Below are 18,518 nucleotides of genomic sequence, written 5' to 3'. Positions count from 1 at the left end.
GGCATGTGAGCTGGTGCATGTGAGGCTGTGAGGGTGGATGTGCAAGCCAGTGCATGCAGCTGGTGCACACTCCCTCCTGCCCCCATCCTCCCTCCCCCCGCCAGCTCTCGGAGAGACGCTTGTAAACACCTTTATGGATTTTATTAAAATAGGAAACTCGGACGAGACCCAGAAATGGTTGGGATCACAGGCTCCGGGGGAGGGAGGCAGGAGTGCACTCCCTGCAACCCCCCCCTTCCCGGCTCCCCCCCTCCCAAACCCCACCCCTCCCCAGATTATTACAAATTAAAAAATACCTCTGCTCTGCGTTTCACGCGGGGAGCAAGGGCTGGGGTGCCCGGAGTCACATAGTCATTAAAAAACCCCACAGCCTGCGCCAGCCATGGCCCCATGGCTGAAAATAGACTCTCGACCGAAACAGCCGCTACCACAAAATAATATTTTGTCGTCCCCCTCTCCCCCACCACCTCTTTCTCTGGGTGCCAGGTTTTTTTCCACTCTCCCGCCCCACCCTGTTTAATCCCACGACCACCAAAAAAAAAAAATTATTCCAGGGTTGGTTGGTTGGTTGGGTTCCTTTTTTTCGCGTTTAGTAACCTGGCACCCCAGGCGGGGCCGGGAATGCCCAGCGGTATCAAAAGAGTTTCAAGTTTCGGGGAGCGGAGCGGGCAGGGGGGGGACAACTTCCTGGCCTTTGATTGAGGCGGGGGGCGGGGAACGCAGACATCTCGGTCAACTGGGCACTGAGAAAACTGCCAAAATAAAAGCCAAAGGGTAAACCAGAGAGAGGTGGAAATCTCAGGGCAAGGGAGGGACAGACAGGTAGGGAGGGGGACAGGGACGGGGCAGGGGGGACACAGAGGCAGTTGGGAGTGGGAGCCAGGAATTAGGGGGACCTTCCAGCAGGGAGGGGACATGGCGTCCAACGGGACCCGATCCGTTGTGGGTGGGTTGGGGGGGGTCTCTCTCCCCGGGAGGCATTTCCCCGCTCCCCCTCCCATGGGGGCAGGCCGCTCAGGGGGGCAGGCGGTGCGGGTGGGCCGCGTGGTCGGGGTGGCCGGAGGGGGGAAGGCAGGCCGCGAGGGGCGTCCCCGTCCTCAGATCTGCGTCTCCTGCACGTTCTCCTTTGAGCTGCTCTTGAACAGCAGAGGTTCGTGGATGGAGTTCAGCAGCGGGTTCTTGGCGCACGCCAGAGCCCCCGCGTTGTTGTTGTAGTGGGCCTTGAAGGCCGCGTAGTGGTTGAGGTGGTCATGCTCCAGGGCCGGCAGGGCCAGGTGGCTGTCTCCGGGGGCGCCAGCCGCAGCCGGCAGCTCGTCCTCCACGTTGATGATCTCGATGGTGCGGGTGGGGCCGTGGTGCTTGTGGAACTGGTGCTGCTTGCGCAGCTTGTAGAAGACAATCAGCATGACGGCCGCCATGAAGGTGATGGCCACGAAGCAGCCGATGATGATCTTGGTGGTCTTCATCACGTCGTCCAGGTCCTTCATGCCGCCCTCGGCCGCGTCGGTGATGGGCACAGTGTAGGGCTTCTCCGTGGAGTGGGTGGAGCGGGGCGTCAGGGAGGTGGTGGAGTAGGTCACGTCCCAGCCCACGGCGGGCGTGGGGCCCGGCTCCTTCTTGGTGGGCAGCGCGTCCTCCTGGGCCGTCTCCAGCGTCTCCACGGTGACGGTGGTGAAGTAGGTGTAGCCGGTGGCGGCCGGGTCCATGGCCGAGACGTTGAGGGTGGCCGAGGCCGTGGTGTTGCCGGCCGAGTTGGTCACCATGCAGGTGTACTGCCCCGTGTCCTGCACCGTCACGTTGGTGAAGTTGAGCGTGCCGTCGTGCAAGACGGAAATCCGCACCCGGTACGAGCCGTGCGTCATCAGCGTCCCATTGGGCGTCAGCCAGTTGACCGAGGTCATGGAGGTGCCCGTCCGGCACTTCAGCTCTGCCGCCATCCCCTCCGTCACGTTGAGGTCGGTGGGCGGCTCAACAATGACCGGAGCATAGCAGGTGAAGTGGCTCTGGTCCAGCTCACCGATATAACGCCCCTTGAGGTTGGCCGGGGCGTGGCAGCGGGCGCAGCAGGTGGTGTTGTTGGGCACCGTCTCCTTCAGCCACCAGCTGAGCCAGAGGACGTCACAGTTGCAATGCCAGGGGTTGTGGTTCAGGTGAACCCGCTCCAGCCGGTGCAAGGGGGTGAAGAGGTCGTGAGGCAGCGACATGAGGTTGTTGTGGGACAGGTTCAGCTCCTCCAGTGACTTGAGGTCATCGAAGGCGTTGCGCTCGATGGTGGACACCTGGGCGTGCATCAGCCACAGCTTGCGCAGGCTGGTGAGGCCCTGGAAGGAGCCGGGACGGATCATGTCCAGCCGGTTACCCGACAGCTCCAGCTCCTCCAGCCGCACCAGCGCCGTCAGGTTGGGGATGTCTTTGAGGTTGCACATCCCCAGATTCAGGTACCGCAGGTTCACCAGCCCTTCGAAGGCCGCCTCGGAGATGTACTCCAGCTTCTTGAGCTCGCCCAGGTCCAGGCGGCGCAGGGAGGGCACCCGGTTGAAGGCGTAGGACGGGATGCTCTCGATGGGGTTGTTGCGCAGCCACAGCTCCCGCAGCTTGGAGAGGTACTCAAAGGCCTGGGTGGGCACCGTGGCCAGGCGGTTGTCGAAGAGCTCCAGCGTGTTGAGGTTGGGCAGGCCGTTGAAGGCGCCCACCTCGATCTTGCGGATCAGGTTCTTGCTCAGCTGCAGGATCTCCAGGTGCCGCAGGTGCTTGAAGGTGTCGGTCTTGATGAGCTGGATGTTGTTCTCCTGCAGGTTGAGGTACCGGGTGTTGATGGAGATGCTCTCTGGCACCTCCACCAGCTCCCGGCGCGTGCAGATCACCCGGCTGGCCTGGTTGCTGCAGGAGCAGGCGGCTGGGCAGGAAGTAGGTGAAGCTCCGGCCCACGCCAGCGAAGGCAGCCACAGGGCCAGCAGCAGGACCAGCTTCCAGAGCATCCTAGAGGGACGGGGAGGCGGCGGCCCCCTCCGGGAGCAGCAACGGGGGGCAGCCATGTCCAACATTCATGCTTTAATGGGCAAAAACTTCCTCTGGGCAGGCTCTTGAATACCTAGAGACTGGAGACACAACGGAAGAGAGAGACTCATTAGCATCATCCCTGCACCACGGGGACCATCCCCATGCGGAGAGAGACCAGGTAACATCGTCCCTGGGCCCCGGGGCCTGACCCCAGGAGGAGAGGGACCAGATAACATCGTCCAGGGCCCTGGTTGAATTTCTCCTTCTATCATATATGCCCTGTGGATCCCAGGCCCGTCTTTCTGTGCCTCAGTTTCTAGTTGAAGTGCAGGGACCATGCTGGGTTCTGAGGCTGGGGGGGCGGTACATGAAAGGCCCAGTTATTCTGGCAGGGGGGTCACATAAGGAGCAAGCTATAGTTAGCCTGAGATGTGGGGTGAGGGCCGCACCACATCCCTCAACGGCCCAGTGACCTTTCTCCCCCACTCGCCACAATGCTGAGGTCAATATCGCAACAGGATCCACAATTCCCTTGGGGCTAAAATCGCCTGCAACAATATTTCCTCCCTCTGCCATCCCCTTTGTTAAAAAACAAACACAGAATTTCCCTCCGTGAACAGTTTGCAAAGGCCCCAAACTTTCCCCCCCTAAATCCTTATGGAAACCCAAATACTCCCACCCCCAATACAGTTTTGGAATCTCAATGTTTCTTGTTTCCGCATTTTAAAAAATGGAAAATTTTCAATGGAACTAGGAAGAAACCAAACCTGAAGTGTTTTGAATTTCCCAGAACGAGTAACTGGCCTGTTGTGGAAAGCTGCGTTGCACAGAGGAACCAGGACTGGGACAGGGGCTAATCCAACGCCCAGGACGGTCACGTCCCAAGCCGGAAAACGCCTGGCTTCCCCCCTAGGACCAGGGCGGCATCTCTCTTTGAACCCCCAGCGCTAACTGGTTTGCCTCTGAACATCCCTGTGACTCTTGCTGAATTCTTGGCTTCAAATGCCTCCAGCCCCGCAGATGACCCATAGCTTCATAGCGTTGAGGGCCACAAGGAATCGTCCAACCATCCAGGAGGTCTTGGATATCACAGACTATGAGATCTCGCCCGGTTCCCTCCTACTGAGCCTAAAGTCTTAACCTGCGGTTCTCAAATGGTGGGTCGTGACTCCATTTCAAGCAGGGGGCTGAAGCCCCGAGCCCCCAGATGAGTGAGACCAAAGCAACTCACTCCCCAAGGGACTACACTATTGTGCGCCACAGGGCCCCATCTCCTCCTCTCACCCTCCCCAGCCCCTACTGAGATACAGACAAGACACATGGGATAACAACCTACCAGACCAACCAGACCAACCCACAGTAGAGCAGCAACCCTTCAGTAACAACCGGCTCTGCACAGGGTATATCGCAACAACGACTCCAACACGCAGTGCATGTATACCAGCAAACCGACATTATCCACCATTCCTGCACCCAGCGCACAGCAACACCCCCCCACAGGAACAATCGTGCTCACGCAGGAGATATATAGGGTGACCAGACAGCAAATGTGAAAAATCAGGACAGGGGGTGGGGGATAATAGGAGCCTATGTAAGAAAAAGACCCTATGAAATTGGGACGTCTGGTCACCCTAGAAGTATAGCAACACCCCAATGTTAACACCTGTCCCCAGGCAGGATGTAGAGTAACAACCGTGGAGTAAAAATCATCCCCCCACACGCACTAGACCATCGACCCTCAGACTTCCCCCAGCAACACTCCATAACCAACCGTACACACACACACACGCACTATAGCAACATCTTACATTAACAACCATCCCCACGAACAGCATTTAGCAACAATCCTACATTAACAACCATCACTGCAGTATGTAGCAACACCTCTACAGCAGCAAACACACACACACATACACACACAGAGTGCATATAGGCCATACACAGCGCATATTGACTTCTTAGCAATATAAGCCATCTCTATATACTGGGTTACAGCAACAATCTGTCCTTAAATACCATCATGGGGGGGACGCGAGTGTAGCAACATTCCTACAATATCAACAGTTCCCCCGGATATTGCACAGAAGCAACCACACGTTCACCACCACCGCACCTACAGCGTGGAGCAGCAATCCGGCATTAAAAACTATCCTCACGCACAGAGGATAGCAACATCCGGCCCATAGCAACCCTCCCCACGTGGACTGCAGAAAACCAACCCTACACTACTAACCAGCCCCTTGCACAGTGTTTAGCAACAGCTCTACAGTAACGCACATTTGCACACACAGTACAACAACCCAACATTAACAACCATACACACGCGGTGTAGAGCAGCAAACCTACATTAACAACCAACCTCACATGCCACATGGTAACAACACTACCTTAACAGCCGTCTCCACATACAATGTGTCGCAACAACCCTACGTCAACCAATACACTACAGGTGTCAATGGTGCAACAGCCACACAACAACCACCCCCTCACACACACACACGATCTAGCAACATTCTTGCAGGAACAACCTTCCCCACACAGTGTGTAGACCAACCATTGTTCATTAACAAATCTCTTCACACACAACACAACACATAGCTACAACCCTATATCACAGCCACTAGTTGACACCGTTTATTGCAATACTCTTCCAAGAATAACGGTCCCCACAGTGCATTGTAGCAACCCCTATATAAACAACCATCCACACTCAATGTGCAGTGACCATTTTAATTAACAACCCATTGCACATCGTCCCTGGGCCCCGGGGCCCATCCCCTCAATCGGACAGTAACAACCCTCTCCACGGTGTACTGCAACAACCCTGTACATACGGAGCCTGGTTGACACACATAGTGCAGATCAACATCCCGACCATAACAACCATCTCCACACATGGGGTAGCATAGAAAACTTGTACGCTAATAACTATTCACACACACATGGCGTGTAGCAACCAGCCAACTGGTTAAGCAACCACCCACCGTAAAAAAAATCCCCACACGCAGTGTAAAGCAACAACCACTGTCACTAGAGACTATAATAACCGCACAATAAAAACCATCACCGCACACAGACTATAGCACCAACCTGACATTAACAACCATGTGTACACACGCTATATAGCAGGCGGTATAGTGCCTGTCATCCACACCCACAGCACAGAGTTACAATCCTATATTAGCCACTGGTGACACATATAGTTTATCACAACCGTACCCACACACCATCTGTAGCGGCAGCCCTACAGTCACAACCGTCCACAACGTGTACATGAGAACAGCCAGACTGGGTCAGACCAAAGGTCCATCTAGCCCACAGTGGCCAGTGCCGGGTGCCCCAGAGGGAATGAACAGAACAGGGAATCATCCAGTGATCCATCCCCTTTCGCCCGTTCCCAGCTCCTGGCAATCAGACACTAGTGACACCATCCCTGCCCATCCTGGCTAATAGCCATAGGTGGACCTACCCTCCATGAATTTATCTAGTTCTTTTTTGACCCCTATTATAGTCCTGGCCTTTACAACATCCTCTGGCAAGGAGTTCCACAGGTTGTCAGTGTGTTGGGTGAAGAAATACTTTCCTTTGCTTGTTTTAAACCTGCTGCCTATTCATTTCATTTGGTGACCCAGAGTTCCTGTGTTATGAGAAGTAGTAAAACACACTCCTTATCTACTTTCTCTACACCAGTCATGATTTTATAGACCTCTACCATGTCCCCACCCTAGTTATCTCTTTTCCAAGCTGAAAAGTCTCCGTCTTATTAATCTCCCCTCATACGGCCACCGTTCCATCCCTCTCATTGTGTAGGGCAAAGACCTTACCATAAAAGGGGTGCAGACACATGGATGCTGGGCATCAGGTTTGGATAATTTTTGGTGGTGCCCAGAACAGGTCCAAGCAGAGCCATCTTGTCCATAGGACGGAACAGGACAACCACCTCAGGTCCCACGCTTTGGGGGACATGGGGTCCAGGACGGCCTGGGGCTTAGTGGGGGGGCTGGCACTGGCACCAGCAAGCAAGCCAGCCCCAGCCCGCCCCTGCTCTGCCCTCTCCCCGCCCCCACTTTCCCCCTTCCCCCAAACCCCCGCCTCTTTCCGGCTTCCGCCTCGAGTGACACCAGGAGCCGGCAGGGCGGAGCGGGGCAGGCTGGGCCTGGGTCGCTCACTTGCTGCTCCCAGCACCAGGCCCCCCGCTAGCCCCCCAGGCCAGAAGGGACCCACTAGATCGTCTCCTCTGACCTCCTGTCCCACCTCACAGGCCCCACACGCTAAACCCAGCAACCGAATCGAGACCCAGGTGGTGTCCCAGGCCACAGGAGACTGAGCTATGAGGCGCCACAGGCAGAGACGGGGGGACCAAGGTGAACCAGTGTCCGAGGCAGGGAGACCCAGATAATCCTGGCACATGACCCCCACCCACACACTGCAGGGAAAGGCGAAAAGCCCTCGAGGTCACTTCCAATCTGACCTAGGGAGGGCACAGAGGAGGGGGGGTGAGTTAGACCCTGAGGGCCAGCAAGACCCACCCAAGAGAGAGAATGCGCTGGGCCATCCTGCCCAGCATCCCATCTCCAGCCATGGGCATCCCTGACGTTTCAGAGGAAGGTCATTTAAAAAAAAAAAAGTTACCCCTCTTCCACACCTCCACTGCCTCAGAAGGAAACTGAGGCAGCAGGGGAGGCCTGACACTGGATGAAGAGAGACCCTGCCGTGGACACAGTTCCAGGGCAGAGTGTCCCTCCGTCCCCTTACAGGTTTCAGACCCTGCATCTTCACCACTTATGGAGACCATGCCCAGGACTACACCCCCCCAGGTACCAATGCTGCTGCTCCAGTGGGTCCAACTGGGACTGGCCCCCGTGGTTCTCCCCTCTGTGCCCACTAGGGAATCCAGTGCCCCGGGGCAGCCTGCTCCAACCAGAGCCTGGGCTACCCAGAACCTCCTCACCCCGCAAGGGGAGGACCCAGCCGGTCCAGCTGCATCGGCCCCACCAGTGGTGTCCTTGCCTCTGTTTGTTCCTCCCTCCCCGCCCCCAACCTCTGGACACACAGGGCCCTTTTGACGAGTTATCCGTCGGGTTCACAGCCTCACCAAGGCTGGAAGGCAGGGTCTTCCCAGCGGTGAGCTCCGGGCTCGCCTGTTCACCCACCTGCCCCAAAACCTTTCTGTTTGTTCCCCCGCCTCCCCCGCCCAGCCCTGGACGTTTAACCCACTATAACCACTCAGCCGCCACTTGCCAGCTTCAGCCGTCCGGTGACCTGCGCCACTATCAGACCACCTAGCAAAATGCCCCGCTATTTAACCTGAAATCAAGCACCCCCAAAATTTTGCCCATGACAGCCCCCCCACACACACCCAGAAGGGATTCGGTGACTGTTTCACACTGCAGTCCATCAACTCGTAGCAGCAGGAGCCCCGCAGCGGTTAGCGCGCAGCAAGCTAGCAGCGGGCCGTAGATTCGCTTGCTGTGCTCCGTCGACAGGGTCTGGAAGCCGTTTCCTCCCCGCTCGCCAGACCCAGGGTCTCCAAGAATACAGAATGGGAGGTGGGAGAATTTTCCATTTTGCCTCCGAGATTCGCATCCAAAGCCACAGGGGAGATTCTTCCTCTTTGCCAAAGAGCAGGGGGAGGAGACCAGGGAAGACCCCTGTCCCTCTGGAAAAAAAATCTAAACTTTTTAGAAAGGGGGAGCTTCAAACCAGAAGGAAAAACTCTGCATAGCGTTTGCCCCCTTCTCCAGCGGCGAAAACAATGGAGGAAGTTTTCCTTTTGTTCTTCTTTTTGTTGGAAGTAGCCCCCTCTCGTTTTAAAAAAGTTTTGATTCAAACTTTTTCCTTTCTTCTTTTACAACAAAGAAAATAAAAACCTTCTGGAGGGAAAAATGAATTTTCTTTGTTGACAATTGTGGGGGGGTTTTCCCAGCAGCCCCTGGAATAGCCATCAGCCCCTTTCACCGTTATCAGCTCATCTCACCATGTCTGGTTCGACTCCCATTAGATCCTCCTCCCCACCTCCGACCCGCTTCATTTTCAGCCCTTTTCAGCCCCTGGTAGCCACCAGAGCCAGGAGGGACCATTAGCTCAATCTAGTCTGATCCCCACTGTGTCACACAGGCCGGAGAGTCCCACCCAGTTACCCCTGTGCCGAGCCCAACGACTTCCCGAGAGGCCCCCAAGTCTGGAGCTGAAGATGCCAAGAACCGGAGAATCCTTAACAAGCTCACAGCCAAAGCTGCAACTTTAAACCCATTTTGTTCAGCCGCTGCCAACCCTGGGCGGACGCCACTTAATCCAATTGAAACCCGGCTCAGCCGTATCGATTTAATCCGATTTCTGCCAAGCCCGGTTGAGCTGGGTTTAAGGGATCTCAAAGCAGCTGCACTTTTCGCCGAGGGCTTTGTCGGCCCGCCATGCCCGCATCGCTTTGCCATGCAGCCCACCGGCATGAAAGGCGGCATTCTCGTGGTTCCAAGCTCAGGGGAGAGCGACACCACGTGCACGTGAACGCAACCCAGATCCACCAGCAGCACCCGCCACTGCTTCCCTCAAATTGGCTCAGAGGTGCCACGCGCCGCTCAATTTCCAGCGATTCGCTGGTGCAAGGCTCTGGCAGCTTTCACGCAGTATCTGGTGTTCTTCCCGCCCAGCCCAGAGCTCTATATCCTTAGAGAGGCCCAGAGCCCAGAAGGAATCATTAGATTATCGAACCTCCTGTACATCTCAGGCCGTAAAATTCCTCCCATCTTCCACGTCGCTGCGAGACGGAGGAGTCCATCAATCCCCATGGGAGTTCAGTCCAGCAGTGAATCCCCACTGCCCCGCCCCATTTCAAAATTGCACCCAATTTCTTTTAATATATATATATATATATAAATCTCGTGATTTTTAACCCAACTTGTGGTTTTCAGGGATGTCATCATCGACGCGAGCTACCCCACCACTACAAACCGGATTCACACCGGTTTGCGAGTCCACACTCAAACCGGGGCCAGTGGCCACTGAGGCAAGGTGGGGATAGAGGGTTGGGGGTCCCCCTGGCAGCACCCCAGGGTAAGAGGCACCGGGGTCCGGCAGGGACACGGGGGCCTGAGGCAGGCGAGACACCGGACAGCAGAGGGCCCGCCGAAACTGGTGAAGAGCTAATTCCCAAGATGACCAGCAGGAGGCACCACAGCAGTGAGTCTCACTTCGCCACAGGAAGACAAATCAGCCTCCTGAAAGAGGAACGGTGGTCTGGACAGGTTGAGAACCACTGTCCTATGGTCATACAAAGAGTTAAATAATAACAGTAAGGTAGAGAAACCGCAAACTTTAGCGCTATGAGCCCTTCATGTTGATATCAGCAAGCAAAGAGCTACATTTAAAAAAAATTAAGGTTGCAAAATCAAGCCCTGTAAAGTTAGGGGCTGCTAGCACCAAAGTGAGTACCCTTAACTCTGACCCCCAGAGCATGTGCATGATCATACAGTCAGTAATGCCACGGCCACGTACCATATTTTCCACAAGGCCCCTGCCCGATTCAGGGCACACGGGAGAGAGGCCTCGAGGAATGAGCAGCTATTCAATAGATCTTTTCATCTGCATTTCTCAAGACCAGATTTACCGCACACCATACCAATCCCATTCTGAGGACAGAATTATTCAGGGTCCGGCAGGTTTTTCAATGGCCTTCACCGTGCCCATCCCAGAGCGCTCCGCAAGCACGAATAAATGCACGCTGTGGAGCGAGGGGCGGCATTCACCCCATTTTGCAGACAGGGAGCAGTGAAACGCCAAAATCTGACAAAGCACCCGCTGATTTCAGGTGCCTCATTTGTAAACCAGAAATTTCCTCATGTGTCGCCCCACAGACCATCCCCACAGGAGGCCACCAGCAGCGCTGGGACCTTCAGAGCCGCCCCGCGTGCCTCTGCACTTGAGCTGACCAAGTGACTGGTAGCACTAGAAGGCTGTTATCCTCTCTGTGCGCCTAGTCACCAGAGGGTGACGGAGACACACACATGGCCAGTGGCATTCATAGCCACTTGGGAACGTGGGGATTCAGGACTAGGGGTGGTCGATTCCCAGTGCTGGAGGGGAGCATGCTCCAGTGGTTAAAAATCCTTCTGCCCAAGTTCCCCCTACCTCTCCCTGTTCCCTTCTGCTCCTAACCCACCGCCCAAAGTCCTGCCCCGTCCCTTCCCACTTGTACCCCTCTCCGCTCCCCTTATTCCAAAGCCCTCCCACAGACTTCTGACCTTTCTGCTCATGCCCTTGCTCCTCACCACGCCAGATTGGGCCAGGTTCTCACTGCAATGGCAAAAGGCACTTCCCTGGCCCTAGGGCACCTGCTTCCCCCACCCCAGCCAAATGCACCCAAGCATGGTGTTCCTGGGAAAATCCATCCAGCTTGGCCAAGTTATTAGGCTCTGAAAATCACTGTTCACACATAATGGATCCAACCCCTGGTCCATCTAGCCCAGTCCTGTCTTTTGACAGTGGCCAGTGCCAGGTGCCCCAGAGGGAATGAACAGAATAGGGCAGCTATCAAGTAATCCATCCCCTGTCACCCATTCCCAGCTTCTGGCAGTCAGCGGTCTAGGGAAACCCAGAGCATGGGGTCGTCTCCCTGCCTAATCGCCATGAATTTATCTAATTCTTTCTTGAACCCTGTTATACTTTTGGCCTTCACGTCTGTCAGCAACAAGTGCCACAGTTTGCATGTGCACGGTGTGAAAAAATACTGCCTTCCGTTTGTTTTAAACCCGCTGCTTGTTCATTTCTTTGGCTGACGCCTGGTACTTGTGTTGTGGGAAGGCGTAAATAACACTTCCCGGTTCCCTCGTTCCACGCCAGTCATGGTTTTACAGATCTCGCTCATATCTCCCCCTTAGCTGTCTCTATTTCAAGCTGAGCTGGCCCCGTCTTTTCAATCTCGCCTCTCACGGAAGCCGTTCTGCACCCTTGATCTTTTTTGTGGCGCTTCTCTGTACGGTTTCCAATACTGATATATCCTTCTTCGAGATGGGGTGACCAGAACTGCACCCAGTGTTCAAGGTGTGGGCGTACCATGGATTTATAGGGGGGCAATATGACCTTTTCTGTCTTATTCTCTCTCCCTTTCTTAATGGTTCCCAACATTGTTCGCTGTTTTTGACGGCCGCTGTGCACTGAGTGGATGATTTGGATGTGGCATTGGGATTCTGTTTTCCAACTTGGGTATTTTGCATTTATCAACACTGAATTTCATCTGCCATTGTCTTGCCCAGTCACCCAGCTTCGTAAGATCCTTTTGCAGCTTTTCGCAGTCTGCCTGGGACTTAACTATCGTGAGTAGTTTTGTGTCATCTGCCAACTTTGCCATCCATTTTTCCTGTTCATTTATAAGTATGCAAAGCAGCGCTGGTCCCGGTACAGATCCTTGGAGGACTCCGCTGTTTACTTCTCTCCACTGTGAAAACTGACTATTCCTACCTCCTGTTTCACATCTTTTAACCAGTTACTGATCCGTGAGAGGACCTTCCTCTTACCCCCATTACAGCTCACTTTGCTTAAGAGCCTTTGGTGAGGGACCTTGTCAAAGGCTTTCTGACAGTCTAAGTCAGGGGTATGCAACCTATGGCTCATGTGCCGAAGCTGGCACACGAGCTGATTTTCAGTGGCACTCATGCTGGCCACCGGGCCGGGGCGGCTCTGCATTTTAATTTAATTTTAAATGAAGCTTCTTAAACATTTTAAAAACCTTATTTACTTTACATACTGTCACGGAGTCCCCGGGCGATGCTCTGGAACTGCTCCCCACAAAGCCAGTCAGGACTTTGGGGAGCCTCCTCTCCCTTGGAGCAGACTTGTTCAGGGCAAGAAGCTCACACGTCTTAACCGTCCTTGCGTCTCTCCTGGGAGCATTCAGCATCCTCTGCCCTCTGTGTGCTTCCCACAGCAGTCCCCCCAGGCGGGGTCCTGGGGAAGCCACAGGGTTCTGCACCCCCACTTTGCAGTCAGACGTGACTCTCAGCCAGCCAGTAACAGAGGTTTTATTATGATGACAGGAACAGAGTCTAAACAGAGCTTGTAGTACAGCGAACCAGACCCCTCGGCCGGGTCATTCGGGGGCAGTGAGCCAGACCCTCAGTGGTTGCCTTCACTCCTAGTCCCAGCCAGCTGCAGACTAACCACCCCACCAGCCCCTCCTCTCTGCTCAGCTCCTTTCCGGGCCAGGAGGTCACCTGATCCCTTGTCTCCAACACCTTCAGTTTGCACTTCTTTGCAGAGGAGGGCCCAGGCCATCAGTTGCCAGGAGACAGAGTGCCAGACATTTAGGTGCACTGGTCCTTTGCTCTGCAGCAATCACACACCCTTATCCCACCACCTAGATACTTAAGCACTGCCTAGGGGACACTGAGGCACCAACACAGTGTTCAGAGCAAACATTAAGAACAGTCCCAGTTCATCACACATACAACAATAGTTTAGTTCTATGTTATAGACTTCTAGAAAGAGACCTTCTAAAAACATTAAAATGTATCACAGACATGTGAAACCGTAAATTAGAGTGAATGAATGAACACTCGGCACAGCACTTCTGAAACGTTGCCGACCCCTGCTCTAAGTACACCATATTCACCAGATCACCCTGGTCCACATGGGTTGACCCCCCGCCCAAAGAATTCTAGTAGATTGGTGAGGCGTGATTTCCGCTTACAAAAACTGTGTCGACTCTCCCCCAACATAACATGTTCATCCGTGTGTCTGGTAATTTTGTACTTTACTAGAGTTTTAATCAATTTGCCTGGTACTGAAGTGAGGCTTGTAATTGCCAGGATCACCTCTGGAGCCACTCTTTAAAATCAGTGTTACAATAGCTATCTGCCAGTCATCTGGTACAGAGACTGATTTCAGCGATAGGTTACATACCGCAGTTAGTACTTCTGCACTTTCCTATTTGACTTCCTGATGAACTCATGGGTGATACCATTCAGACCTACTGCTGTCTAATTTATTGAATTGTTCCAAAACCACCTCTATTGGTAGGTCAATCCGGTACAGTTCCTCAGGTCTGTCACCTTAAAAGAATGGCTCAGGTGTGGGAATCACCCCCAGACACTCTGCAGCAAAAACCGATGGAAAGAATTCATTGAGCTTTCCCATAACAGTCTCGTTTTCCTTGAGTGCTCCTTTAGCCCCTCGATTGTCCAAGCTTCCTCCTTCTGATGTACTTACAGCAAACATTTTTATTTTAGTTTTAGTTTTTGCGTCTTTTGCTAGTTGCTGTTCAAATTCTTTTTTGGCCTGCCTAATTATACTTTTACACTTGACTTGACACCGAGTTTTTTTATTCCTTTCTCTTTTCCTCAGGAGCATTTGACTTCCAATTTTTAAAAGATGTCTCCTTGTTTCTAATCGCCTCTCTGACTGTTGTTTAACCGTGGCAGCATTTATTTATTTACTGTTTTGCTCCTCTGAGAGAGAGTGTGTGTTTAAATCTGAGATACATATACAGTTTAAGCCTCTTTTATGGTGGGTTGTTGGGGTTTTCCATGCGGCTTGCAGGCGTTTCACCCTGGCGACTGTCCCTTTTCATTTCCATTTAATTAACCTCCTCGCTTTTGCGTAATTCTCCTTTTTGAAGTTCAATACGTCTGAGATGCTTTTTATTTTCATATTTTCCCCCCTACAAGGATGTGAAATTTAAGTCCATTTGGTCACTATTACCGAGTGGTTTAGCGACACTCACCTCTTGGACCAGATCCTGTGCACCACTTTGGACTAAATGAAGAATCACCTCTCCCCTGGTGGGTCCCCGGCCCAGCTGCTCCAAGAAGCTGTCATTTAGGGTGTCTAGAAATTTTCTCTCTGCCTCTCAGGCTGAGGGAGCATGTGCCCAGTCAGTCTGGGGCTAGCTGAAATCCTCCTCTCTAATCTCCCTGAGTCACTATCACCCTCCTGGTAGGTGGTCAGTTGTATATTCCTGCGGCTGAACGCTCGTTATTCAAGCACAGAATTGCTATCGATATAGATTCAACGGGACACTTTGATTCATTTACTATATGACTTGATGTTTTCTTTCACGTGTAGCACCACCCCCGCCCCCCCCACCAGCGCCACCCACTCTGTCATTCTGAGATACTTTTAATCGCTCTTCCCGTGCCGCAGGGATTATCGTCAATCCACCAAGTTCCTGGTACATCAATCGCCTCACAATGCCAACTTTATCCCGTTTAGTATCTAGACTCCTTGCATTGATCAGATGGGTCGATATTTACTTGCCTGCCTTCCTGTGGGGTAATCAAAGGGGACGCTCACGTTTGACGGTTTGTCTTCAGTTCCTACCTGTTCTTTATCGACTTCTCTCCTCTCCTCCTTACTAGGAGTGAGAGATTCCCTTTTCATAGCTCATCCCCTAAGAGTGTGTCCATCCAAACCACATGCACCTCCGCACTCGTCAGCCCTTAGTGTCAAAACTCCTCTGGACTCATAGAACCTCAGGGTTGGAAGGGACCTCAGGAGGTTCTAGTCCAACCCCCTGCTCAAAGCACGACCAACCCCAACTAAACCATCCCAGCCAGGGCTTTGTCAGGCCGGGCCTTAAACACCTCTAAGGAAGGAGATTCCCCCACCTCCCCAGGGAACCCATTCCAGTGCTTCACCACCCTCCTAGGGAAATGGTGTTTACTAATATCCAACCTAGACCTCCCCCACTGCAACTTGAGCCCATTGCTCCTTGTTCTGTCATCTGCTACCACTGAGAACAGTCTAGATCCATCCTCTTTGGAGCCCTCTCCAGGGAGTTTTTAATTTTACATGACAGGAATTTGGCTTCAGTTTGATTTAGGTGGAGTCCATCCTTCCTGTCAGCGGTGCTCCAAGCACATGCCTGGGGTGGCAAGCCGTAGGGGGAGCCCTGCTGGTCGCTGTGAGGGTGGTAGTGAAGCTGCCTTTGGTGGCTTGCCTGCGAGAGGTGCCCGGTCCCGCGGATTTGGCAGCTTGCCTGCAGGAGGTCCACTGGTCCCGTGGATCCAGCGGCAATTCGGTGGCGGGAACGCCGAAGCCGCAGGACCGGCGGACCTCCCACAGGCAAGCCACCGAAGCCACGGGACCAGGAACCTCCCACAGGCGCGCCGTCAAATCCGCAGGACCGCCGACCTCCCACAGGCGTGCTGCCGAAGCCGCAGGACCGGGGACCTCCCACAGGCACACCGCCAAATCCGCGGGACCGAGGACCTCCCGCAGGCGCGCCGCCGAAGCCGCGGGACCGGGGACCTCCTGCAGGCGCGCCGCCAAAGGCAGCCTGGCTGCCGTGCTTGGGGCGGTGAAAAAGCTAGAGCTGCCCCTGCTTCCTGTACAGGTGCCTCCTTTCCCAAAAGGTTCCCTAATATACCTAAACCCCTTCTCCCTACACCATCGTCTCATCCACGCACTGAGACCCTGCAGGTCTGTCTAACTGGCCCTGCGCGTGGAACCGGGAGCATTTCAGAGAACGTGCCCGTGGAGGTCCTGGACTTTGATCTCTCACCTAGCAGCCTACATTTGGCCTCCAGGACGCCTCTCCTACCCTTCCCCATGTGGTTGGTAGCTACATGGACACGACCACCAGCTCCTCCCCAGCACTGCACCTGAGTCCATCCAGACGTCTCGAGAGGTCCGCAACCTTCACACTCAGCAGCCAATTCACCCTGCAGTTCTCCCAGTCATCGCAAACCCAACTCTATATTTCTGATGCTCGAATCGCCCATGAGTATTACCCATCTCTTACCTAGCCTCAGCGTGAGAGGACACCGTGATCAGCTGGAAGGAGGGTCCCAGCTACTGGATCGCTTCCCTCTGCTCCAGCTAGATGTTCTCCTTCCCCGAGACTTTCATCCTCCTCCACAGCACAGAGGGTGTCAGACCAGGGGTGGGGGAAAGTCTGGGTCCCTCTCTGTCTCCCTCAGCTCCTCCAATGCAGCCACTCGGGTCTCCAGAGCCCGACCTCGGCCTCGGAGGGTCATGAGGGGCAGGCACCGAATGCCCAAGTCCGCCCCCTGCCCAGACGGTGGGTAAGCCAGCACTGCATTCAGTGCTGTAAACCGGATGGGCCCTGCGCTGCGGCTGGACAGCCGCCTGCGCTCATTTTACTCTTGCGGGGGTTTGTGTGTTTGTGTTCTTTGTGGGGGGGGGGGTTCTTTGCAGGGGCAGGAAGGGGGTCATTGGCCTAAATTTAGAGAATGTTTATTAGGTGTCTCTGGCTGGCATGCACCCTCTCTCAAGGCCGTGTCTGGCTGCTAAACTGTCCAAAAACGGTGTCTGCACGGAACATGCTCCCGCCCCACAGAGCTCCAACAAGCACATGGAGCACACTCCTGCCCAGGGGTGAAAGTAACTTAAGGGACTTACTGGTCCGAAGGGCGGCCAGGGGTTCTGAGCAGGGGAGGGGGGCTCAACAGAAGGGGCGGGGCTTCAGGCATAAGGGGCGGGGCTTCAGGCATAAGGGGTGGGGCTGGGGCCCTAGGCTGCCCAGCTGGTCTCACTACAGCTGCCCCTGCGGGTGGCACCAAGCACCAGAACTCAGAGCCCAGACGCCCTCGGAGGCAGAGGGGAGAGGAGCAGGGGGGGAGGAGAACAGGGCACCCTCTCCAGAATCTGCAGCCGAACCCAGGAGCGGAGGTCAAAGGTCCCAGCCCATAGGATGAAATTTCTATTTCCCCCCCCACACACCCCAGTTTATTTTTAACAACCTAGGAAATTAAAGGCAAAGAACCAGGTCGACGAGCGTTACGGCGGCAAAGTCAAGCCCACAAAAGGTGGGCGAATTCCAGGGTTAATAACAGGGAGTTAACTCTGCCGCCCGCCGCCCCCTCGATCCGACCAGCGCCAGGGCCTGCACTAGGATCTAGTCTCACATCCGACTTCTCTGCAGGATCCCAAACCGCGGCGAGCGCACAGCGCCCCGAGATCAGGGTCCCCCAGCTGCTGCCCGGACATGCCCCCCCATCCGAGATCAGACACTCCGCCCCCCAAAATGAGATACCAGCCCCAGCGAGCGCTCAGTGAAGCAACAAAGAATCTGACCCGCGCTCTGTGCTGCCAGCTAGCATCCCGTGGAGCGCAGGACAGAGCCCCCCGTCCGCCCATCCCCCCTCATCCCCCAGTGGGGGAACATCCCTGTCCCCCTCCCAACCCATTTTGAAAGGGCAGAGGCTCATGTGGGGCTGTGTTCCTGAGGGAGGGTTTTGTAGGGAAGCAACTGCCCCCCAGCAGCAAATCCATCCTTCCTGCACTCCCTCTGAACCCCCCAGACGTGCCCTGCCCCAAATATCCACCTGTCGTCCCCCTCCCACAGGGGACCCTGATCCCAATACACATCCCCTCTGCCCCCCCGTACAGGCCCCACACCCTCCACCCCCAATACATCCCCTCATCCACTGTACAGACGTGTTCCCTTCCCAACCAGCCTACACCTGCCCACCCCCATCCCCAATATACAGCCCCTCTCCTACCCCAGCCCACACCACCCAGCCCTGATGCACAGCTCCTCCCCCACCCCACACAGCCTACCC

The 18,518-nt window shown here is 54.7% G+C and overlaps 1 protein-coding gene across 1 annotated transcript in view; it reads right to left on the bottom strand.

Annotated features, from left to right (window-relative positions):
- Nucleotides 1–1,047: 1,047 nt before the first annotated feature.
- Nucleotides 1,048–18,518, bottom strand: part of LRRC4B (leucine rich repeat containing 4B) — a 25,948-nt gene continuing 8,477 nt past the window's right edge. Inside the window, exon 2 of the mRNA XM_032778849.2 lies at nucleotides 1,048–3,098. Within this exon, the coding sequence (XP_032634740.1) occupies nucleotides 1,098–3,044 (1,947 nt within the window). The 5' untranslated portion in view covers nucleotides 3,045–3,098 and the 3' untranslated portion in view covers nucleotides 1,048–1,097. The remainder of the gene's footprint in view (nucleotides 3,099–18,518) is intronic.

Source organism: Chelonoidis abingdonii, chromosome 11 (genome assembly GCF_003597395.2).
Source record: "Chelonoidis abingdonii isolate Lonesome George chromosome 11, CheloAbing_2.0, whole genome shotgun sequence".
NCBI classification, from domain to species: Eukaryota; Metazoa; Chordata; order Testudines; family Testudinidae; genus Chelonoidis; species Chelonoidis abingdonii.
The sequence above is the reverse complement of the archived record's forward strand: the minus strand, read 5'-3'. Positions and strand labels throughout refer to the sequence as shown.